We start from the raw sequence: 20,290 nt of genomic DNA on the forward strand, positions 1-20,290 counted from the left end.
AAGTGACCTCACCTCATAAAAACTTTCAATGTCTGTCATAGCTACACCGAGTGACCGATCGCTTTGAAACTTTCAGCGATTGCTGAGAGCAATAGCATGTACAAAATGTATATCTCAGAATTTTGATATCGATGACCTAAGGTCATGTCAATTTTGCGACCTCCCCATTATAAGTCAATGGGAGAAAATTGAAATGCGCCTCTTTTGGATGAAAGACATTATAAACACTCCCAAACACCGAATTACAAGTGGTTTAGACACACTGAACTTGAAAATGGTGTCCGTGACCCTTGTTTATGCCCTGAGGTCATCTTAGGTCACGAATGGTATCTAACAGTTTTTCGCAAATAACTTTTGATAGAGGCGTGCTAGAGCGATGAAAACGCCTTAGATGTGTTCAGCTCGACGATACGGATCGACTGATATGCAACATGACCCTTTCCGGTCAGGTCATGACCTTGACCTGAGGTCAAATTTTCAAGTTGACCTTTCAAGGTCAAGTCATAGTTCATTCGATGCGTCTTGACGAGAGAAACACGATGCCGGTAAAAGTAAGCTCGTACAAGGCTTGGGTCATAAGTTATTGCAGAAAAACTGTTTTCGAAAAAATCGGCTATTTTTGCAGTTTTTGCCCCCTGCAGGCAAAACCGTTGACGTTAGGTCAAATCTGAGAGAATTACTCAGAAAGGGCGTTAATAGGGCTATCGAATGCGCTTTTCCGCGGCGCTGTAGCTCTATTGGTTCCCGAGTTATGCGTTGGCTTCTTGGAAATTTTCGACATTCGACCTGGAAATCGGCGAAATTTTGCCTTCAATGACCTCTGGTGACCTGACCTTTGACCTGACCAAAAAATTGACCGAAGTGATTTCGTCATTATTTTTGACGCTCTTTCGAACGCCGCCTTCCGCGTATCGCTACGTGGCCCAGGAGCCGAGTTACAAGGGGGGGTGTTCAAACACCCCCCCCCCCAGCAGGGCGTGGAAATCCAGGACCCCCAGCAGGGCGCGGGTTAAAGTGGCAATGCTGTTTGACATAATTTTAGCAGGTGATGGAAGACGAACTCAACCCTACCCCCTTCATGCACAGCGCAAGTTCCCACTGCCGCCCGGCTGATGGTGACCGGACCTGTCCGGTTCGCAGCCGCCGAGCTGGGCCGGAGCGAGCCCACCGCGGGTATGCCCGTGCTGCCCGTCCGGCCCGGGAGCGGCGCCGGTGATCTTCTCACGCCGCCGGGCACCGGACGCCGCTCGTGCCGCCCCGCGCCGGCGGGCGTTGCCATGCCCTTTATTGAGCTGACCTTGGCGCGTCCGGCACTGCCAGGAGTCGGTGTTGTGATTGGCCAGGCCGGCGGGGATGGCTGTCCGTCAGTGTCGGCGGCCGGCCGGCCCGTCCCATGTGCGTCCCGTGCCGGTGCAGGTGGAGGATGGCCGTCTCCGGTCAGTAACAGAGATGGAGGACGCGGTCCGCCCGCAGCGCACCGCGACCAGCGCCGGGTGGCTGTGCGGCTAAAATGGTGGTGACTTAATCGTGCTCTCGTCATTGCACATCTTCAACTTATTCACATCCGTCTCTCCGCAGTGCACACTGAAAATACTACCAATATAGCATCCAGGCTGCGCCAAGGCCTATGTCCGGATTCACTTGAGGATAAACCTCCGCCCCGAGCTCCGTATTTCATACTGACAAGCTTTTCATCGAGAATGGATCGACTAGAAGCTTATTAAGCTCATGTACAAATTAAAATGCACTCGCCTAAAACATCAACATATCACCATTTTGCTGCATTTATTATAGGTAACAAAAGATGCATCCATTGAAAGTTGCAGTACAAAAGGAATGGTCGTATAACAAATTGTATCTAGCATAGTTACGCATTTTCATCTGCCTCAGACACATCACAAAGGTGGCCAGCCTATTATTCATTGTCGACACCACCGACAGTCGTCGACATGCGAAATGGGCGTAAACCGTATAGACGCACTTGTGCCGATAAAATGTCGAAGTCTGATGGCGGTTTACTTATTTGTCGCTTTGCTTTGCCTACGTCTGAGCTACACAACAAAAATATATACACATCATAACTAGCTAAATCAATGCTAGGCAACTGACGCATGTGCAGTAGCTTTTGTATCGAACACACCATCTCATCGGCTCCATAAAGTGCGACTCACATTCTACGAGAAAAAATGTAGGCGGTCTTACCTTACGTACTACAAGGATCTTCATCATTGCTTCAAAAGGCAAGAATGAGTTGTTATTATATCGTCTTATGCACACGTTATCAACTCTGGTGCCACGTCACAGCACTGTTGGACTCAAGGCTGACTTGTAACTGATGAGATTTTTACACGATATACAACCATCAAAACAACCAGTAGACCTAACGTGATACTGAGCAATAATAACAGTTTAAACCGGACAAGTTCGGTTCAATGTGCCTGACCTTGAGCTTCCATCGCCCCTGGCCACACCTAAACTAGCAGCTCAGCAGGAAATAGAACATGAAGCGCAAATTCTCAAGTGAAAAGCCTCACAACAACTGAGCACCGGCGATGCGATGATTGGCGTCACACACGGATGAACGATCAAGCAGAGGTCATTTCTCTTGAAATATCAGAAGTGGATACCTACATTCCTATATCCTGAGTGGTAAAATGGAGGACAACTATATCCGTACAATGCGATGAAGTAAAAATACCAAACAGCCGAGCTTTAACTGCCTGCCTTCGGCCTTCAACCAGAGCGGAGTCTACAGCGAAGACTACAGAGTGCATGCGACGTCCGGAGCCCGATACCAGAATCCGGTCACACAGCCACCGCTCCAGTGATATCCACACTCGTCAATGGGCTCCTTCGCTACCTTATTTTCCACACTCATCATTGAGGTGTCACCGCTCCTGCCATGGTGCTCTCACTTATCAGTGACGTCTTCCCAGCCGGTGTCTGGCCCGCTGTCGGCGCCGGCGATCGGCAGCAGTCACTGGCGGCGGACCCAGCTCTCGCCACTGTTTCTGAAACGGAACGGGCGGGCAGTGAATACAAACAAAAAGTTAGCCCCGTCGCTGGAGGGGACATTAGCACGGAGCAGCGTACCTGTTTACAAGAGTGATAAGCATTAATGAAATCGGAACAACAGCATCAACTCAGTAATCTCAATGTGGGCATGTCATTGTCCGAACTCCGAACCATGCACTGCTCAAACTGTGCTCCGCAATATTCGGCATGTGGCCCAGGTCTGGTACGGCTCAGGGTTCCACTCTGACTCGGCACTTCATAAACTGCTTTGCGCTCCGCGCATTCCAAAGTAGCCCTCTCTGTCCACAGCATTACTCTGTGAAACGGATATCCTGTACATACACTGCACTGGTCCGTAGTCGATACCCCGTATCCACTCACTATCCAGTACCGCGCACCACACGCTCAGTTTCGTCACGTCTCTGTGCTATCTCTCGGTCCCCACATCGCGCACTCCGCAACGCTCACCTCTCTCTCCGTCCTCTCACATTGCGAACTACCCCTGCGCCTCATCCCTTTCCTGCATCTATCCCCTGTGCCGCGTACCACTCGCCCCGCTCCGTCCCGTCCCTGCCCTTCACGGCTCCGAGAACGATAAACAACCAACCCGTCCGAACATTCAACCCGTCCGTCCGAGCGCGAACCTCACGAACTGCCGAGAGCGGCCGTGCTCTCTCCCCGTGAGGCGGAGCCGGTACGGACACTGATAGGTAGCACACGATGAGTCAGCACTCCCCGGTGCCAGGCACGCCGCAGAGCTGCCGCCGGAGCGTGACGGCGCGGCTTCTGCAGCTCACGGTGACTCGAGTCTGCCGAGCTGCGCTCATGGCTGTGGGAACCGCGCCGCTCCGGGGCGGAGGCCGTCCCGAGCTGCGGCACGATCTGTTGACATGATGCACGTCCGCCGCTGCAGACGCGGAAATAAGCCGAACACTAATGAGGTGACTGCGCAGATGCCGCGACTGGAAATGGGATTCTGGAAGGCTACATGTTGTGCTTGTAAACATGTTGGGGTGGAGTAGACACCGGTGAATGTTTATGCATTTGGTATTGAATTAGCGGAGATTGACGGTGCAGCTAATATGCAAATTAACCTTCTGATTCCCGACTTTGATAAGTTTGGAATGTTGGCTAGTTCGTGTCTCTTCCAAGATCCAAAAAGGTCACACAACGATTACCTATTCCTCTGTCCAGCGGAGATCGGCGATTATCCAGAATTTGAATGACAATATCTGACTTCTAAATGGGACCAGGAAGTTGAACATTCGACAACTCACCACAGCTTTGCGCCTTTATTACACGTAATGCAATGAGCTTTTAGTTAAAACCGAACCATGCATTCTACCTGCATCTTCCCTTAATACTCTGCCAAAGCTCCGTTAGCGGCAGCCGGGTGTTTCGCTGACAGTGCATAACCGAGGGCAGCCTTTCCGTCGTTTCCATCCTCAGGACATTCAAATCCTTCTCCCTAACTCCCTGTTCCGGACTAAAAAGGGCAACTTTATCCCATGCGGAAAGCTCCCCTACGAGCACGCCCGTAGCCGGGTGCCGTGAGTGTCAGGGGGCTGGGTGGCCTGTCCACTAGATGGGCTCAGCCCCGACGACTCACTAAGGTGTCCGCTCAGACCAGTGTCCCCCGCCCCGTATCCCATCATCCTTCCGGCTCTAAAATGGTCTCGCTAGACCGAAATAGCCTAACCCAACAAAACAAAAAAATAACCGAGGAGACATCCCACACAAGATCGAACTTCGAGCGTTTGCATCCTATATGGATGCGAACGCTTGCGGAAACGTAAGAACGGTTCCGAGGTCGATGAATATCTGGGAGGACGCTGCCGCTTTAAATAATCTTCAGGTTACGCGTTACAAAATCACCCACGCACTTTTTCAGTCATATCAAATGAATAGATAATGACTGCTAGCATTCTGGATACACACGAGTTTCAGAGCTTAGGCCATGCTCGTACCGCCGCGTATCTGATCAGCCAGCAGTAGGGTGAAGTCGTATAAGAGTACGCACTTAGTGGATTTCTTGCTCTCATTTGTTTAATATTTGAAAGAAAGAAATCGCAAATAGGAAATATTAAAGTTCATTGAATTAGCCATCAACCCATGGGGCAACGATCCTTCAGCGTAAATGGAAGTGGTCTAAAACTGACTTTTTCTGAACCGCTGCAGTTGCGTACTCTTACCATATGGGGTGTGTAAGAGTACGCACGCCAGGCGGGTGGAGTACGCAAGCATATGAACACACACCTATGCAGCTTGTATTGTCCAAATGCTTAACTTCAAACTCAAAAGGCATTTAAGTTAATTCTAGTATCCAAAAAGAAAAACATAAAATACATCTTTCAAGTCTATAAATCAGGAAATAATCATGTCGTGTGTTTCTTTAAAAAAATGCACAATCAAAAGGAAGAATAACTCGTATTTGGAAGAATTTCGGGTACGCATCTGCATCACAGTGCTCCATTGATGATATACCTACAAAACAAACGTCATTGAGCGATAGATTAATAGTTTTATATTTCTGTATATTCGATTTAATGTATAATTCTGCGTACTCTTACCCTCCTGAACAGTGCGTCCTCTTACCGTACATGCAATTCGCGCACAAAACAATCCCGAAACGTTGTGCAAAACTTCGCAAACAGAATATTGCACTGCACAGTATTTCCCCAGATAACCTCACAAGTTTCCCACAACAATCACGGAAATGTACCTTATCTCAACTGCCAAGTATCAAAATTATTGTACCATACCATAATAATATCATAACGCTCGAAAATAATATTCATCGCCTTAAACTCAACAGCGTCGCCGCTCAACGCCCACGTTCCGTTGGTGACAAGCACGCACTGGCGGCTTCATGTCACTTCATGAACTCGACAAACCCGCGTTGCTAAGCAACCGAAACAGCTGATGCGTACTCTTATCGCCCGCGTACTCTTACCCGCCCTTACCCTACCTCAGTGCCTTCTCAATCCCGCCGCCCCGCCGACTTACCAGCTGTTCCGAGTCGGGCACGCAGGCCAGGAAGTTGATGAGTTCGTGCGTAGACACCGTGCCCGGGAAGAGAAGGCCTTTGGTGAACTTGTAGCTGCCCATCAGCATCACGATGTATCGCACCGGGAGGAGGTAGCAGAGCGCCGTGGTGCCCAGCAGGAGCAGCACAGCCAGCCACGACACGAAGGGCACCACAAAGTCCGCCGTGCTGCGGGGCAACCGTGGATATGGGTCAGTCGGAAGGACACTGTTCCGTGCTTCTATCCTCAGGATACTGAAATCCATCTCCTCCACGCCGCAACCCCCCTCCGGGCTGGACAGGCAACTTTATCTCATGCGGGCTGCTCCCTTGGAGCGGCACCGCTGCTCCCGAGGGAGCGCACCCCGCAGCCGGGTGCAGTGAGTGCCTTGGGGCTGGGTGGCCTGTCCTCTGGACGGGCTCAGCCCCGGCGACTCACTAGGGTGCCTGCCCAGACCAATGTCTCCCCCTATATCCTATCATCCTCCCGGCTCTGAAATGGTCTTGTCAGACCGAAAGGGCCTAACCCAACAAAACAAACAAAAACAAACAAACAAACAAGTCGGAGGGAGACACGACGATACTAGTTTTTTTTTACCGTGTAATCTGTTTGAAGGAGTTAAAGAAAGTCTTTGAAACTCGAAAAATTTCATAATGCATTCAACAATATGTAAAGGCCGGTTAAAACCGGTAGCCATGACAAACAAAAACGCCGGTAACATTCCAGTAACACCTGGAGGACGACAAAGTTGAATCTCTATGGCAATGCACACGATGAACTGTTTCATTCAATTTCATAAGCAGTGATGAAATATTCATTATTCATATCACGTACTTGAGTATTCGTTCGGTGAGGGAGGCCAGGTAGCCGAGCGAGGTTTGTACTAGTGACGTCACTTCCTGCACCGAGAGAACCTTCTCCTTCAGAGTCTTCTTCTCGTCCTGGGAAGAGCGAACCAGAAACATCATGTAATCTCACACGGCATAACAACAGTCATGACCAATTACGGACTAATCTAATGTAATATGATTATTTTACCAAGCATTGTCAGCACGAATGCATCCCTCCACTCCATCATCGTTCGACCTCATTATTTTGCCTACCTATAATTAAATATGAGACATAGATGTTACATAATTCCTATCATCACTCGCCAGGCTACTTGCGAATAATTTGCATTAAATGGATACAAGGGTGCAGGATCTAATCGTAGCTCACCGGCAGGTACCGCCAGTAGCGGAGGTCGACCTCCAGAGATTCACGGGAGCTGCTCAGATCCTGAAACAGGCGCAGCACAGTCACAACAGCGGATATATCACTACGCAAAAATAAAATCCGCAGCTGATTGGTAACAGGATTTTATTATTTTATTTCCATCAACACAGCCCGCGCACGTGAGGGCTCGATTTGAGATTTATCGCATGCAGATGGCGACACACCCGTCCTGGACCTCGCGAGATTCTTTCACGCGACAGAAGATGGCTTATGACCATACAAGGTGAAAAGCCGCAGTAAGCATCATGCGCTAAATATACACCCTATACCGGAGCTGCGCAGATCACACTACCCCTCCCGCATGTCCTCTACCGGAGGATAACGGCCTCCCAGCCCGGGGACCACACGGGGTAAACAGCCACAGTAAACACCACACTATAAACACCACACCACACCACACTTATGTAAACACCACACCACACTTATAGTTATATACCGGAGATCAGAGCACGCTACCTCGTCCTCCAGCGCGTCATCCTCCTCCTCCAACGGAGGGTCGCCGCCCTCCAGCTCGGCCTGACTCTGACCGCGGAACGACGACGCCATCCGCATCTGAAAACAGGTACTCCGTGAATAGGAGAGTACAAAACGCTCAAACATGTTGAAGAGAATATACACCAGCTACTGTCTTGGTCAATAAAGAGAATACCAGTGAGTTCAAGCTTTCTAGCCAGCTCTTGAAGATATCATAATAAAGACATTAACCAGACCCCTGACCATTTTAAAAGCAACTTTCTTTTTTGTCTATAACCGTTTCACCTAGCCGATGGACAAGCATTTCAAACTCGGAAGCTCCTCATGCAAGCTCGTTACAAAAAGAAGAACCCTCAACTCAAACCTCATCCCAGACCGATAACATCAGGTCTGGTGCCCCCACCCTCACCCCCATCGAGGGACACCTACCACGGGCCGCCCGGGTGTATTCTGAAACTGACCATCCAGCGTCCGAAGACGGCGAGCAGCAGGAGCGCCGGCACCATGTACAGCTGGAAGCAGTAGGTGACGCACAGGAAGCCGATCCACACGGAGACGGAACGGGGCGCCGACTCCCAGGCCAGTACCCTGCTGTCAGAGGAGGGGTAATGTTAGGGAGCGCGGCGCCGACTCCCAGGCCAGCACCCTGCTGTGAGGGAGGAGGGATAGAAAAGGTGTTAGATTCTCAGATCAATGCGGTGCTGTATTGAGAGGAAGAAGTGGTGCCAGGGTGTATAGTCGACTACAGAATGATGTTCCACTTTTCACAGGCAATTATTTGCCTGGAGTGGTAGGCTGTGCCGCATCACACGGGCTGAGTTCACAAATTATAGCTTTGTCCCAATGCTCACAATCGACACGCTTAATTGCGTGATAAACGGCACAACTTAGCGCTCCGGTCAGCTGATAGCTTCTGAGGAGTGGAACATCATTCTGTAGTCGACTATACTTATACGGCATTTCTTATTACCGGATCACACAAGCGAGAACATCACGACTGCACCATTACAAAAGTTTTTTTTTAACCAATGGTCTTGTTGCGAACAACCACTTTTAACTTTAACGCGAATCACCAGCATAAGCCAGGAATGCCAATTAAGCAAACAAGCGTGGTGTAGTTATTCACTGATTCTGCCCGTTACCTGATGAAGGCGTGCAGCTCCAGAGCACCCACACTCAGCGCGTTCAGCCGGTTCAGAATCCGCACGAACGCAGACATCCTGAAGCGGACAGGCGGCCGGACGAGCGGCTGCTCGCGCGGTGTGAACGTTCGGAGGGCGGCGCGTACCTGAGGACCGCGCCGGGTCAGTCGGAGGGCACGGCCGGGGTCAGTCAGAGGGCACGGCCGGGGTCAGTCAGAGGGCACTACCGGGTCAGTCGGGGCCCGGGACGCCGACCTGACCGGCCGATGGAGAGGGTCGGCCGGTAGTCACGATCGGTCGAGCTAAACGGGAACGACCGGTCATGGCACCGGTACAGGGCGGAGCGGAGTGGCCGGCGCCGGTCTGCAGAACGTGCAAGTCAGCACATCGTGCCCGTGCACGGCAGTATATCAGACCAGATCCCATGAGCGGACTGCGGCCCCGCCCCGGCGGCACGACGGGGCGATGACCGTCAGACCACGGCGCACCACAGCGATACAGATTGCAGACGAGCTGCTGAAAGCGCCGTCAATGCAAATCGAAAATCTTATCACAAGTCATAGTCACGACTCTGACAATAAAAATTCATATAAATATAAAAATAATGGACAAGCTATTAGCTACTCCAAACACATCATCTTCGCAGGCAGCGTTTACATAGCCTTGGTTCGCCAGACATGATCGTATAAACGTGATAAACGGCGAAATTATACGACGGTACGCATAAAATTTAATTATGAAACATGTTACGAGGCATTTCATTACCTGATTCCAAATGAGATCAAATTCCAGGAGAATTTGGGGATTTTTGCCCTTCGCTCTGTGTCGAAGTCTTTCGTCTTTGAGAAGATACCATCGTCGCTTCCCTGACTGTATCTGTAAAATTGTCAAAACGAACTCAATATGGTTCATGAACATTTCACGTTGAAATGCCTTTTCCCATGAGGACACATTCGGCATAAGTCCAATTAAACACGACATTCGCAGGTGTCGATGACATTCAATATACACTTGAAATAGTTCAAACAGATTGCAATGCGACTTGAAATAGTTAAAACAGATGATAATGCGAACTTTGAAGATTGTTTGCTGTTAGCACAGCGACAGGAAGTTGTCGACAAGTCCGGAATGTATTCGTACACAGACCGATGCCTATCGGAGCCAGTTGACTATGCAATCAAGCATACCTGCAGCAGTGGGATGGCCAGCTTTCCAAGGAAGTCCACGGCGTGATCCTTGTCCTGATCATAGACAGTCACCTCCAGCACGCTGTGAATGTCGTTCACCTCACTGCAAGACAAAACAGCACCGTTACCGTCAACTTGAGGGTGAAATAACTCCCGCGCCCCGTAGGGCTATCGGCTGACCCTACCACCCGTAGGGGGGGGGGGGGGCTAAGATCTCGGAAATTTACCAGCGGATTTTCAAAACTCAAACGGCGTTCGATAGCCCCACCGGGGAACTACCTTGTGACCGAATTTCATTGACCTAGGTCAAACCGATGACGTCACAGGTCAGGTCAAAGGTCGGATTTTCACCGTTCACAGGCATTTCAAGAAATGTGTTGTGAAATCGAGTACATTGGTAAGTTATTGAAAACCATCGATGGTACATTGTTCGTCAAACACATACTTTGCTATCTGAGGTCACTGATATCAGGTCAGGTCACAGAGGTCATGTCACTGGGGGGTCACAATATGAAAGTGCCGTGTGATAAATGTTTTATGGTCCATTTTACATGACTTGTGTGGGTCAGGCAGCCTTTGGGGCCAGCTTAGGTCACGTTCTGGTAAAGATCAGGTCAAGGTCAGGTCAAATTACGTCAAATTTCAAATATGATATTTTTGCATAAAATGGGTATCGATTCGATGCAGCTCGTCACGGGGAGTCTAATGATGGTCTTTGTTTTGCTCTACGTGGTCTAGAATTGCCAAACATTGAGTTTGAAAATTTGACGTCATCATTTTTTAACAGTTTTTTTTTTCGCTATAACTTGGCCAAAAAACGAGATATCGATCTGAAATTTGGTATGTAGATAAAAGACGGTAGGTACTATCACATATATTCCGTTTTTTTCGAAACTCAAAAACTTTTTGGATTTTTTGGCTAATATTAAAAAATGTTTTTTTTTTATTTTTGGGGGTCAAAACTCAAAAATTTCAAAAATCCGAGATAGCAATTTTGTAGCCCTCTCAATCCTGCACCTTTTATGTCTTGATCATTTTTCTGTATCTTCAAAGCTGTAGGCCTGACAACTCTTCTCGCGAAGGTCTTTTTTCGGTCGAAAATGCCGCAGAACATGGCGTAATTCTGACGTCTTTTGTGGCCAACCTATCAGAGCCTCTGCAAAATTTTTGGCCACAATGTGTAAAATTGATGCCCGGAGGGGTCCTAAAAGTTTGGTGGCGATATCTCCAGCCGTTTAGGAGATATCGACGGAAAAGGACAGTGGGCCGTTTCGGCCCCCTCCCCCCCCCTTACGGGGCGCGGGTTAAGTGATCGACTGGATGGTCATTGTACAGTTACGGTCATAAAAACGTACAAGACGTAAATAGTGAAGTGTAACAAAGTGCCGATAGGGCCCACTCAAGGGTTCCCTTTCGCCACACGTGTTGGCGTTAAAGTAACACAAACTGAGCATGCGGGGGCCGGGGACACTCACAGACTGAACACCTTGTTCCAGTAGGGCTCCAGCGTCTTGTAGACGGTCTGCGTCTGGCGGCGCCTGTTTACCAGCTGCAGCACGCAGAACGGGTCCGAGCGGCCGTTCAGATCGGCCGCGGCCAGACCGCGCGCGCGCAGCACCTTCACCGAGAGGTGGCCCACGGGCGTCAGGCGCTCCAGCGTCCTCGGAAAGCTCTGCGAGAGTGGGGACTCGTTAGTTACACGGGAGGATAAGGGGCGACACTGTCATACGGGATACAGGGCGAGACAAATGGCGCCTATGTGGCTCACTGTTTATTGTCGTTTTGACCACGGATGACAGTCTTATGTTTCATCCCTAACATGGGTCTTTTTCTCTCCTACACATGACCGTGGTTTTGACCGAAACAGCACTGACGTATGATACACTGATGCTCTCTGATTCTCTGTTTCATTCTTAGTGGCGCCCTCTGGCTGATCACACATCTGACTTATCTGGCCGGCAGTGTGTCAGTAAGACAGCATCATAGCTTGTTAGTTACAGAGATCACGTTGGACACAATAAGGGCTATACCTGTTGGTCGCACCAGACGTTGCACCAGCACTGGTATGTAACAAGCAGTTCGTGTGTTTGCCCTAACCAGCTGCCGTATCTGGTTGGTCCTTGTGTTTGCCCTAACCAGCTGCCGTATTTGCTGGTCGATGTGTCTGTGTCTGCCCTCACCAGCTGCCGTATCCGTGTGTCTATGTTTGCGCTCACCAGCTGCCGTATTTGCTGGTCCGTATGTTTATTGTATCTGGTAATCCGTGTGATTGGCCCTCACCAGCTGCGTATCTGCTGGTCCGTGTGTCTGCTGTCTGCCCTCACCAGCTCTATTTGCAGTGGTTCTTGTCTACTATGTCTGCCGGGCAGACTGCCCTGACCAGCTGCCGGATCTGCTGCTCGGTGTGCGGTGGGTCGTGCTGGTCCGTGTGGGCTATGTCTGTCCTCACCACCCGCCGTATCTGTTGGTCCGTGTGTCTGTACGTCTATTCTCACCAGCCTGCCGTACTCGTATCTGCTGTTCCGTGCCTGTCCTCACCAGCTGCCGAATCTGCTGCTCGGTGTGCGGCGGGTCGTGTTGGTCTGCTATCCGTATATGCCCTCACCAATTGCCGGATCTGCTGCTCGGTGTGCGGCGGGTCGTGCTGGTGACAGAGCAGGTCCGAGGCCGTCTCCACATGGGTGGTGCCGGATATGGTGATCACCAGTCGGACGGCGCCGGCGCCCTCCTCCAGCGGCACCCACACGCTGTGCGACCGCTCCGGGGACAGAAGGGACAGGTCCAGACTGCCGCTGTGGTATACAGGATTACAGAGTCAATACAGTACAGACGGGACAGGTCCAGGACGCCGCTGTGGGATAGGAACATCACACCACCTCAGTGACCGCTACTGACTGTTACAGATCCTGTCGATAGTGTGCTGGACGCTGGTGGCGTACGCCCTGATATGTACATCTCAACCTCGGGATGGACTGCGACTGTTAATTTTGAGAAATGTAATACGGTAACAGGGCGCCCAGGCTGCCGCGGTTGTGACAGCGTTGATGCATCAACACACCACCTTAGTGTGTTCACTGTTCAGTGTGCAGACAACTTAGCAGTACAGTAAAAACCCAAACTTTTGAAGAAGGAAAAACACAATCAAAACAGAGCACAGCACAGCTGAGGGGGCGCTCTCTCACCTTCCCATGAAGTCGTCGACGGTCATCTGGTCCCTGTCGAACACCTCCACCTCTAACCGCTGGCACCCGTCCGGATAGAGGTGGAAGCAGCACTCCTCGCCCCAGTACGGACTCAGCGAGTGGCCCACCGTGTGGCTCTTGAACTTCTCCTTACCAAGTCTGGAAACGAGATAGGTAATGAGACTACAAGTCGTGGTGGTGCGGGTATAGAGAAGCTGGAGGGTTGGATTGTGTTCTTGTAGATGTCGCTGGGTGGCCCAGGCCTCAGATCTGTCGGCTCTCAAGATTAGAACGCATTCGGTATGCACATTGGTGTGATACCAAAAAATTGTTCATCAAAATTTAATTAGCGCCAATTCAAAAAAGTTGCTGATGTATAGTCACTGGGCTCATCGCAACTAACCTCAGTTTGATCATAGGATCGTCGTAACCGGCCCGCAGTGCCACTGACCTGAGTTTGACGTAGGGGTCGCTGGTGTGGCCCACATCCATTGAGAGCAGGTCACGCCCCTCCACCAGCACAACGTGAACCACATGACTCCAGGCCTGCTGCCGCTGCCTGCCCTCATCCCGACACCGAGAGCTGCCTTCCAGCTGAGAAAGGCGATCCGGAGAGGACAGGTTAGACACAATAAAACGGTGTCCTGCAGCCGCTGCCTGCCATCATCCCGACACCGAGAGCTTCCTCCAGCTGACACAAATCGAACAACAGAACCACACCTTCTCTGGTCCACGGCCGATATCGCCCCGGCGGCAAGCCGAGTCTACAAAGATCGGATCGGATCTACTTTCTCTGTCAGGCTGAGGACATTCGCGTCACTTTCTCTCACGCCCTTCCCGACCTGGCTGACAACCAGTCATCATCAGGTACTTCTGAGCCTTCAATCACTCGGGGTCCAAGCAACTGCCCCCATATATTGGAAGCAGGGAATCACAGAGGTTCGACAGTCACCAGGATGTTGGCTAGGTCACGCCTGTCTCCCTCCCATGTGTATATGATTACTGTCCAAAATACAACAGCCAAGCGAGCAGCGAGCTTTAAAGGTAGTGTGCCAGCTTTCCTGGACCGTATGGAGTTAATGGCCCAGATAAGGAGAACCGGATTTATAGAACTTATCCATACCTTCAAAACTCATGGAAACGTCTTAAATTCTTCAAATTTTGAGTACCCCCGTGCGAAATTCGCCCCGACGGGTTGTCGGTCGTACCCCAACCACATTTCACACCACTATGAACAATAAATGCACACACTGAAATCGCTATTACCGATAGGCTCATCCAATCAAGTTTCGATAAACCCGTTCATCATCATCTCCTGCGGTTTCGAACACGCCTGTTAGGTGGTGCGGTAGACCGCGCCCAAAGCCAGGGCCCCGGTAACGTGAGGTAGCCGAGTCGGGGCAGCGTGCGCTGACCCAAGCCGGGGCCGCGCGTCCTCCCGGTGTCATGTGATAGCCCGGGGCTGCCCGCGGGGATGCGGTAGACCGCGCCCAAAGCTGCGGCCCCGGCTTGGGTCAGCGCACGCTGCCCCGACTCCGCTACCTCACGTTACCGGGGCCCTGGCTTTGGGCGCGGCTTCTGCTCATACTTTGTGGTGCGGTGGTGGTGCGTCGGGCCGCGCGCTCTGACTTCGGCCAAGAAAAATGCGTCAGCTGATCATTGTCATTTCTGCCACTTGCGTGTGGTGAAATGGGGTCATAACTTAACCCTCGCCCATGTAGGGGGGGGGGGGTTGGTGCAACCCCCCCCTGAGGTTTTTCGGAAATAGTGCAAAAACGGCGGCGCGCAGCGCCGCCAAATTTTAGGTACCTTATGGGGCAAACCTTGCGCATCTTTTGATAAAAAAAATTTGACCGGGTCATGTCAGGTCACGGAGTTATGACGTCACAAAGGGAACAGCCTCCGGCCGGATTTTCACAAACTGAGTGCCAACGCCCGAGGTTTCCTGCCGGTGGTACGGACATCGGTTGATGGATCGTGATGAAACTTCCCATGCATGTTGGGGCAAGTATTGGCTATCATATAGTATAAGAAACTTGACCGGGTCAGGTCAGGTCACGGAGCTATGACGTCACAAGAGGAACAACGTCCGGTACTATTTTTGAAAAGCGCCCGAACCACTATTTTGCTAATTCTTGTCACCTCAATGGGAATATGCAGCAATATTAGCTTCTATAGGGAGCAAATGGACATCCCAAATCCAAAAATACAATCAGATTTCAAAAATTTAAATTTTGATTTTTCGAATTTCTGCCGCCGACTGTGACCTTGCCGACTTCCGGCGCTCCCAACGCGTCATTTTTAGAGCTAGGGAAACGAAAAACATACCAAACGATAGAGAATTGATCAAGGAACACGATAGTGAAGGTTTCAAGTCGATATCTCCCACCGTTTTGCCGCAATCGCCGCGGAAAATTTGAAAAAGTCTATTTTTCCGAAAATTTGACCTTTGACCGGTCAAAAGTAGGTCAAATGTTGACCTAGGACCAAAAAATATACCACCAATCGCGAGATCTCGGCGAGAGCAATCCGTTGGTCTTTTCCGCTAAGCTCTACGACGCTCCGTTTTCAAACGCCAAGGGGGGGGTCGCACCAACCCCCCCCCCTGCATGGGCGAAGGTGGCAGATCGCCGTTTACGGGCGAGGGTTAAGAGACGGCTTTTTCATATCAATTATTTTACATAAAATCATATTTCAAACCATAAATAATGTTCGACAGCCAAATAAAAGAAACAATACCAATACAGGCTTACAGTTTAAGGCTCGACATTGTGTTGTCTACGATTAGACAGCTGATAACTCATTCCCGTACATACGTCGTAACTCTATAATGACCTTTGCTTATTGTCACATGTGCGCCGCATTCGCGATTGTTGCCGACGCCTGTTTGCAGATCAGCCCACTACAGTTGTTATACATATCGAAAAACCGATAAACTTTTAGGCGAAAAAGGCACTATTCCAGGCCCATTTTTGATTTTTTTTTGCGATATTAGGTAAAAACAGAAGCTTCTTATCCTAGGAAAAATAAAATGGGAAATCTTTCAAAGGTGGCACACTACCTTTAATTGAAATGTCGTATTTTAGGCAAAGCATTCAGGAGTGACTTGGGACACGTATTCCACACATCAAGGGCGTTGTGTGAAAGTTTCGAGTGGATCCGAGGCGTCCCGAATATGGGCTGACTTTGAGTTGAAGCCGGGTTGCATAGGGCTGCCTATGTACGGGCTGTCTTGGCGGCATTCCAGACACTGGCAGCCGACTGACCTGTTCCACCTCGTCGTCACTGAGAGGCACAAGACGAAGCGCCAGGCTGACTGTGCCCAGCGGTCCGGTGACGTCCCTCGCATCCAGTGACGTCACCACACCCTGTCCCGGTGACGTCACAGCGACCTGGTGGCGGCTGGTGAACGTGACGGTGGCCTCGTCCGGGTCGGCCAGGGCGACCGTCAGCTCCTGCTCCCTGGGGAGAAAACAAGCTCCAGGTCAGATCGGTAGGTGTACGAACAGGGCACGAGAGCACAGCACGGCGATATTCGGAAACCTTTGTCTCAAAACACCGTCTTTCAAGTTGACTTATTCATCTGATCTTGGCCCCACTGGGGTCAAATGTAAAATCTTAGGGATAAGAAACTCGTAAAAACACTGTTAATTCACAAAAGTTAGCGCAAGCAGCGGATTCACAGTTTTCAGCCCGGAAAACGTACAAGGGGCAACTGCCCTCTTTCGCAACCTTTGGTTCTTCAGCACATTGCATATTCCGGAACCTACAGTGAAATGGGTGGAACTGAATAAGCATTCGAGGTCATGTGACGCAATTCATGGCTCATTTGCGTATTTCCATTACGGATGATTCAATTATCATTGCTCTACATGCGGCGACGTATTTGATAGCGAACTTGATAGCTAGTTTACATAACGAGACATTGACAGTGCAAATGCAAACACGCAGTACCAGAGCAATGCCTTTCCCGATAGCGACACTCGAAGCCTTACGAAACGAATGCAACACAACGCACTAGTCAAATTCAAGGCCAGTGGGCAAACATATGCGACAGCGTGGGCCTATGAGTCAGTGCCTACAAAGCTGTAAGTTCGAGTGGGTTATGGCCGGGGGTGCAGCTGCAAATGGGGACGGTATGGCGCACTCACTGGTCCAGCGGCAGAGAGGAGAGGTCGATCTTCGCCTGGCCCAGAAAGTCGTCGTTCAGACCCCAGTCGTGGTCATAAACCTGGAAACGGTCAGAGATCAGTAAAAAGTGCTATTACTGCAAAATATCGTATTGAAAATTGCGTTACAAGATGTACAAAGCAAGTGCACAAGTTCGACGTTTAGAATTGCAGACATAGCTCACCTTGAGGTTGAGATTCTTGAACTGCCTCTGAAGGACCACCTGAAACGTCTCATTCCAGACGGGATTCAGAGTTTTGTACGAGATCGAGGATTTGTACACGGTTTTCGAGCCCAGCTTGAACTTCACATACGGGTCACTGGTGCCTGAAAGGTTGTAAAAAGTAGTTAGGAACAGTCAAGTTGGCAATATACAAGTATGTATAACGGAAGGCGAGCCATCCTAGACACAAAGAACGACGACACAGCAGGTTCGTAAGCTATCTATAAACAATGTAAGCCAGGAAAGCATTACAGATGCACAGCTAAGACACTCACGGGTTTACTGACGGGTAGGCCGCGATAAAAGCCTTACTGCCTTGCCTTTATGCACGACGCGTTCAAAGTGCCGCATATGGCAAAGTGAAATTGAAAACTGCACCTGCACCATTTGACAGAAAACACAAATCCCAAAACGCTGAAATTTCCATATTTGACGATCCCAGGACGACAGGGATTGAACCTCGTCATTAAAGTATAGCAAAAACTTCTACACATGCGAACTACCCCGTCGACACATGCCGTGAGCAAATGCCACCCAAACGAAGGTACATGCTTGTGTCAAAAACATTATCCGCAATGAAGCTCGCACGGAGATCCTGACCATCCAGGCGTAATGCTTTTAGTGTCAGGCCATCAGGGGCCCTAATGTGACGGGCGAGACCGATGTAACCGGTATTGTACGCAGTAGCAGTGGCGTATACGTGTCAGATCGAAAAAGGACAGCGTGTACCGTAATCGTAATATCCATCAAGGCCAACAAATGAGGTTGGCGTACCGCATGCAGTGGGCATTGACGAGCCATGGTGAAGGACGGTGGAAGGCGTAATGCAGCTCTCTATAACCAAACTGGCCGAGGCACCGCACTCAACATAAGTACCCCGAGCTGTCAACAGCCAGTGTCCGATTTTAATCCCACGGTCGGAGAACGCCCGCACGTACCGCAGCTGTCCATGGCGACCAGGTGGCGGCCATGCAGCAGACGCACGTGCAGCACCAGGGTCGGGATGGCAGCCGGCTCCGCAGCGGCAGCGGCCGAGTCCGCCTCCCCCTGCTGAAACACGGTGCAATCACAGCTCGTTAATGGTTTGGCCATTGGACTGGCATCCATGGAACAATACACGACATGAATCGGGTATTGGCTCGTGAACGAACGATCTATAATTCATCGGCATCACAGTAGAGCTCAGCTAGACACAGGTTATGTTTTTTAATCCGAGTTCCGGCAGTCCGTGCATCGGCGCAACCGAGAGACATGAGGTATTCAGCAGGACAATAATAGCCCGCTTCCTTTCAGCGCTGCCAGTAAATGACTCATGGTTGGCTGCCAACCAGTCGCATGGATCGGTATCTTTGTAATCCAAATGTCAAGGATCTTTTAGCTTCTCCCGGGTTTAGCTGCAAGGTTCGGCGGGTACATTTCCTCCCGCTTGCCCTGAGCGCTCAGCACTTTTTCTCCGCACTTGCGTATCTAATCCCCATCAGTTTTTCCAGTCCATACATATCCTCAAGAGCTCACTTTCGCGCCACAGCCGACCCCAGAAGCCCTGCTCTGTATCTTTTCTATTCCCAGAACCCTTTCTACATATTCCCGGCAGTCCTCACCTGACCTCCATCCTCGTCCTCCGGCTCCTCATGGCTATGCCTCAGACCGCGGCGGCTCGGTGACACACGGTGTGCCAGGGCCGGCACCCTGCGCTCCAGCTCGGCAGCCAGCCGCGGCGCCTGCCGCTCCAGACCCGCCGCCAGCCGAGGCACGTGCTTCTCCAGGCCGGCCGCCACGCGAGAGCGCAACCGACCGCCCAGCTCCGCCGCATGCGAGTGCATCTGACCTTGAGCGGGGAGGCCCGGCGGCGAGCCAGCCCACTGTTGCACGGTGCGCTGGTTCGGATAGGCGGTGTTTTGAGCACAGCACACACTACTCACACTGCGACCAGCCGCGACACACGTTAACCCAGTGCCTTCAGAGGACCTGGACGTGGCGTCACACTATATCGTCACCCGGACGCGCCCCCCGCGGCGTCACTGTCCGCCGTGCAGCGACGCCGTCGACTGCCGACGGTGGCTCCACCGGGCGGCAGGACGACCAGGGCGACGGTGGGGGGGGGGGGGGGGGGGGAAGGTTGTGTAGCCGGTGGGGGCGGGGCAGGGCTGGTCGGTCGGTATGCGGCTCCCGGGCCCCGATACGGAAGGATTGAGGGCGGCGCTGCATGTACCGTTGGGTTCGTGCAGCACCCCGAAACGACGACAGAGCCCGGCAAAAACGACTCAGCAGGGCACTTGCACTTGCTGGGAGGCGTGGTCTGAAGCTACAACAACCACAGTCCGTTCTACTACACTGGTCACACCACAGTAGTCCCGTAATACCGGGTCAGACCACGCCGATACCGGACCGGACACACCGCCCGACTGAGGGCTACGGGTGTGAAAAGCTCAGCTTTCGCTACGTGGTGGGAAAGCGAGTAGCACCTGGCGGTAGACCCGTCTAACCACCGAACCAGGAAACATTCGTCAACGCCATACGCTATAGGTCACTTTTCGCTGCCTCAGCCGACCAGCACACACGAGACAGGCAGCTTCGATCTGCGTACCCTAGAAAA

The 20,290-nt window shown here is 51.2% G+C and overlaps 1 protein-coding gene across 2 annotated transcripts; it reads right to left on the reverse strand.

Annotated features, from left to right (window-relative positions):
* Positions 1 to 1,770: 1,770 nt before the first annotated feature.
* Positions 1,771 to 20,288, reverse strand: LOC122381418 (multiple C2 and transmembrane domain-containing protein-like). 2 transcript variants are annotated; one of them, XM_043365550.1, is made up of 18 exons: positions 19,296 to 20,288; positions 18,633 to 18,744; positions 17,656 to 17,798; positions 17,453 to 17,532; positions 16,568 to 16,763; positions 13,753 to 13,895; positions 13,302 to 13,460; positions 12,725 to 12,911; positions 11,595 to 11,791; positions 10,120 to 10,222; positions 9,698 to 9,808; positions 8,933 to 9,078; positions 8,252 to 8,381; positions 7,773 to 7,868; positions 7,260 to 7,319; positions 6,876 to 6,982; positions 6,022 to 6,229; positions 1,771 to 3,011 (listed from the first exon to the last, which is right to left on the reverse strand). In XM_043365550.1, exons 1-18 carry the CDS (start codon positions 19,515 to 19,517, stop codon positions 2,919 to 2,921), a joined length of 2,493 nt encoding a protein of 830 aa, XP_043221485.1. In that variant the 5' UTR covers positions 19,518 to 20,288; the 3' UTR covers positions 1,771 to 2,918. The 2 variants fall into 2 exon arrangements, with proteins under 2 accessions (XP_043221485.1, XP_043221486.1); XM_043365551.1 differs by having other exon boundaries at positions 18,633 to 18,741; positions 19,296 to 19,707.
* Positions 20,289 to 20,290: the final 2 nt, after the last annotated feature.

Source organism: Amphibalanus amphitrite, unplaced genomic scaffold, assembly GCF_019059575.1.
Source record: "Amphibalanus amphitrite isolate SeventyFive unplaced genomic scaffold, NRLGWU_Aamphi_draft 000120F_arrow, whole genome shotgun sequence".
In the NCBI taxonomy this organism is placed as follows: domain Eukaryota; kingdom Metazoa; phylum Arthropoda; class Thecostraca; order Balanomorpha; family Balanidae; genus Amphibalanus; species Amphibalanus amphitrite.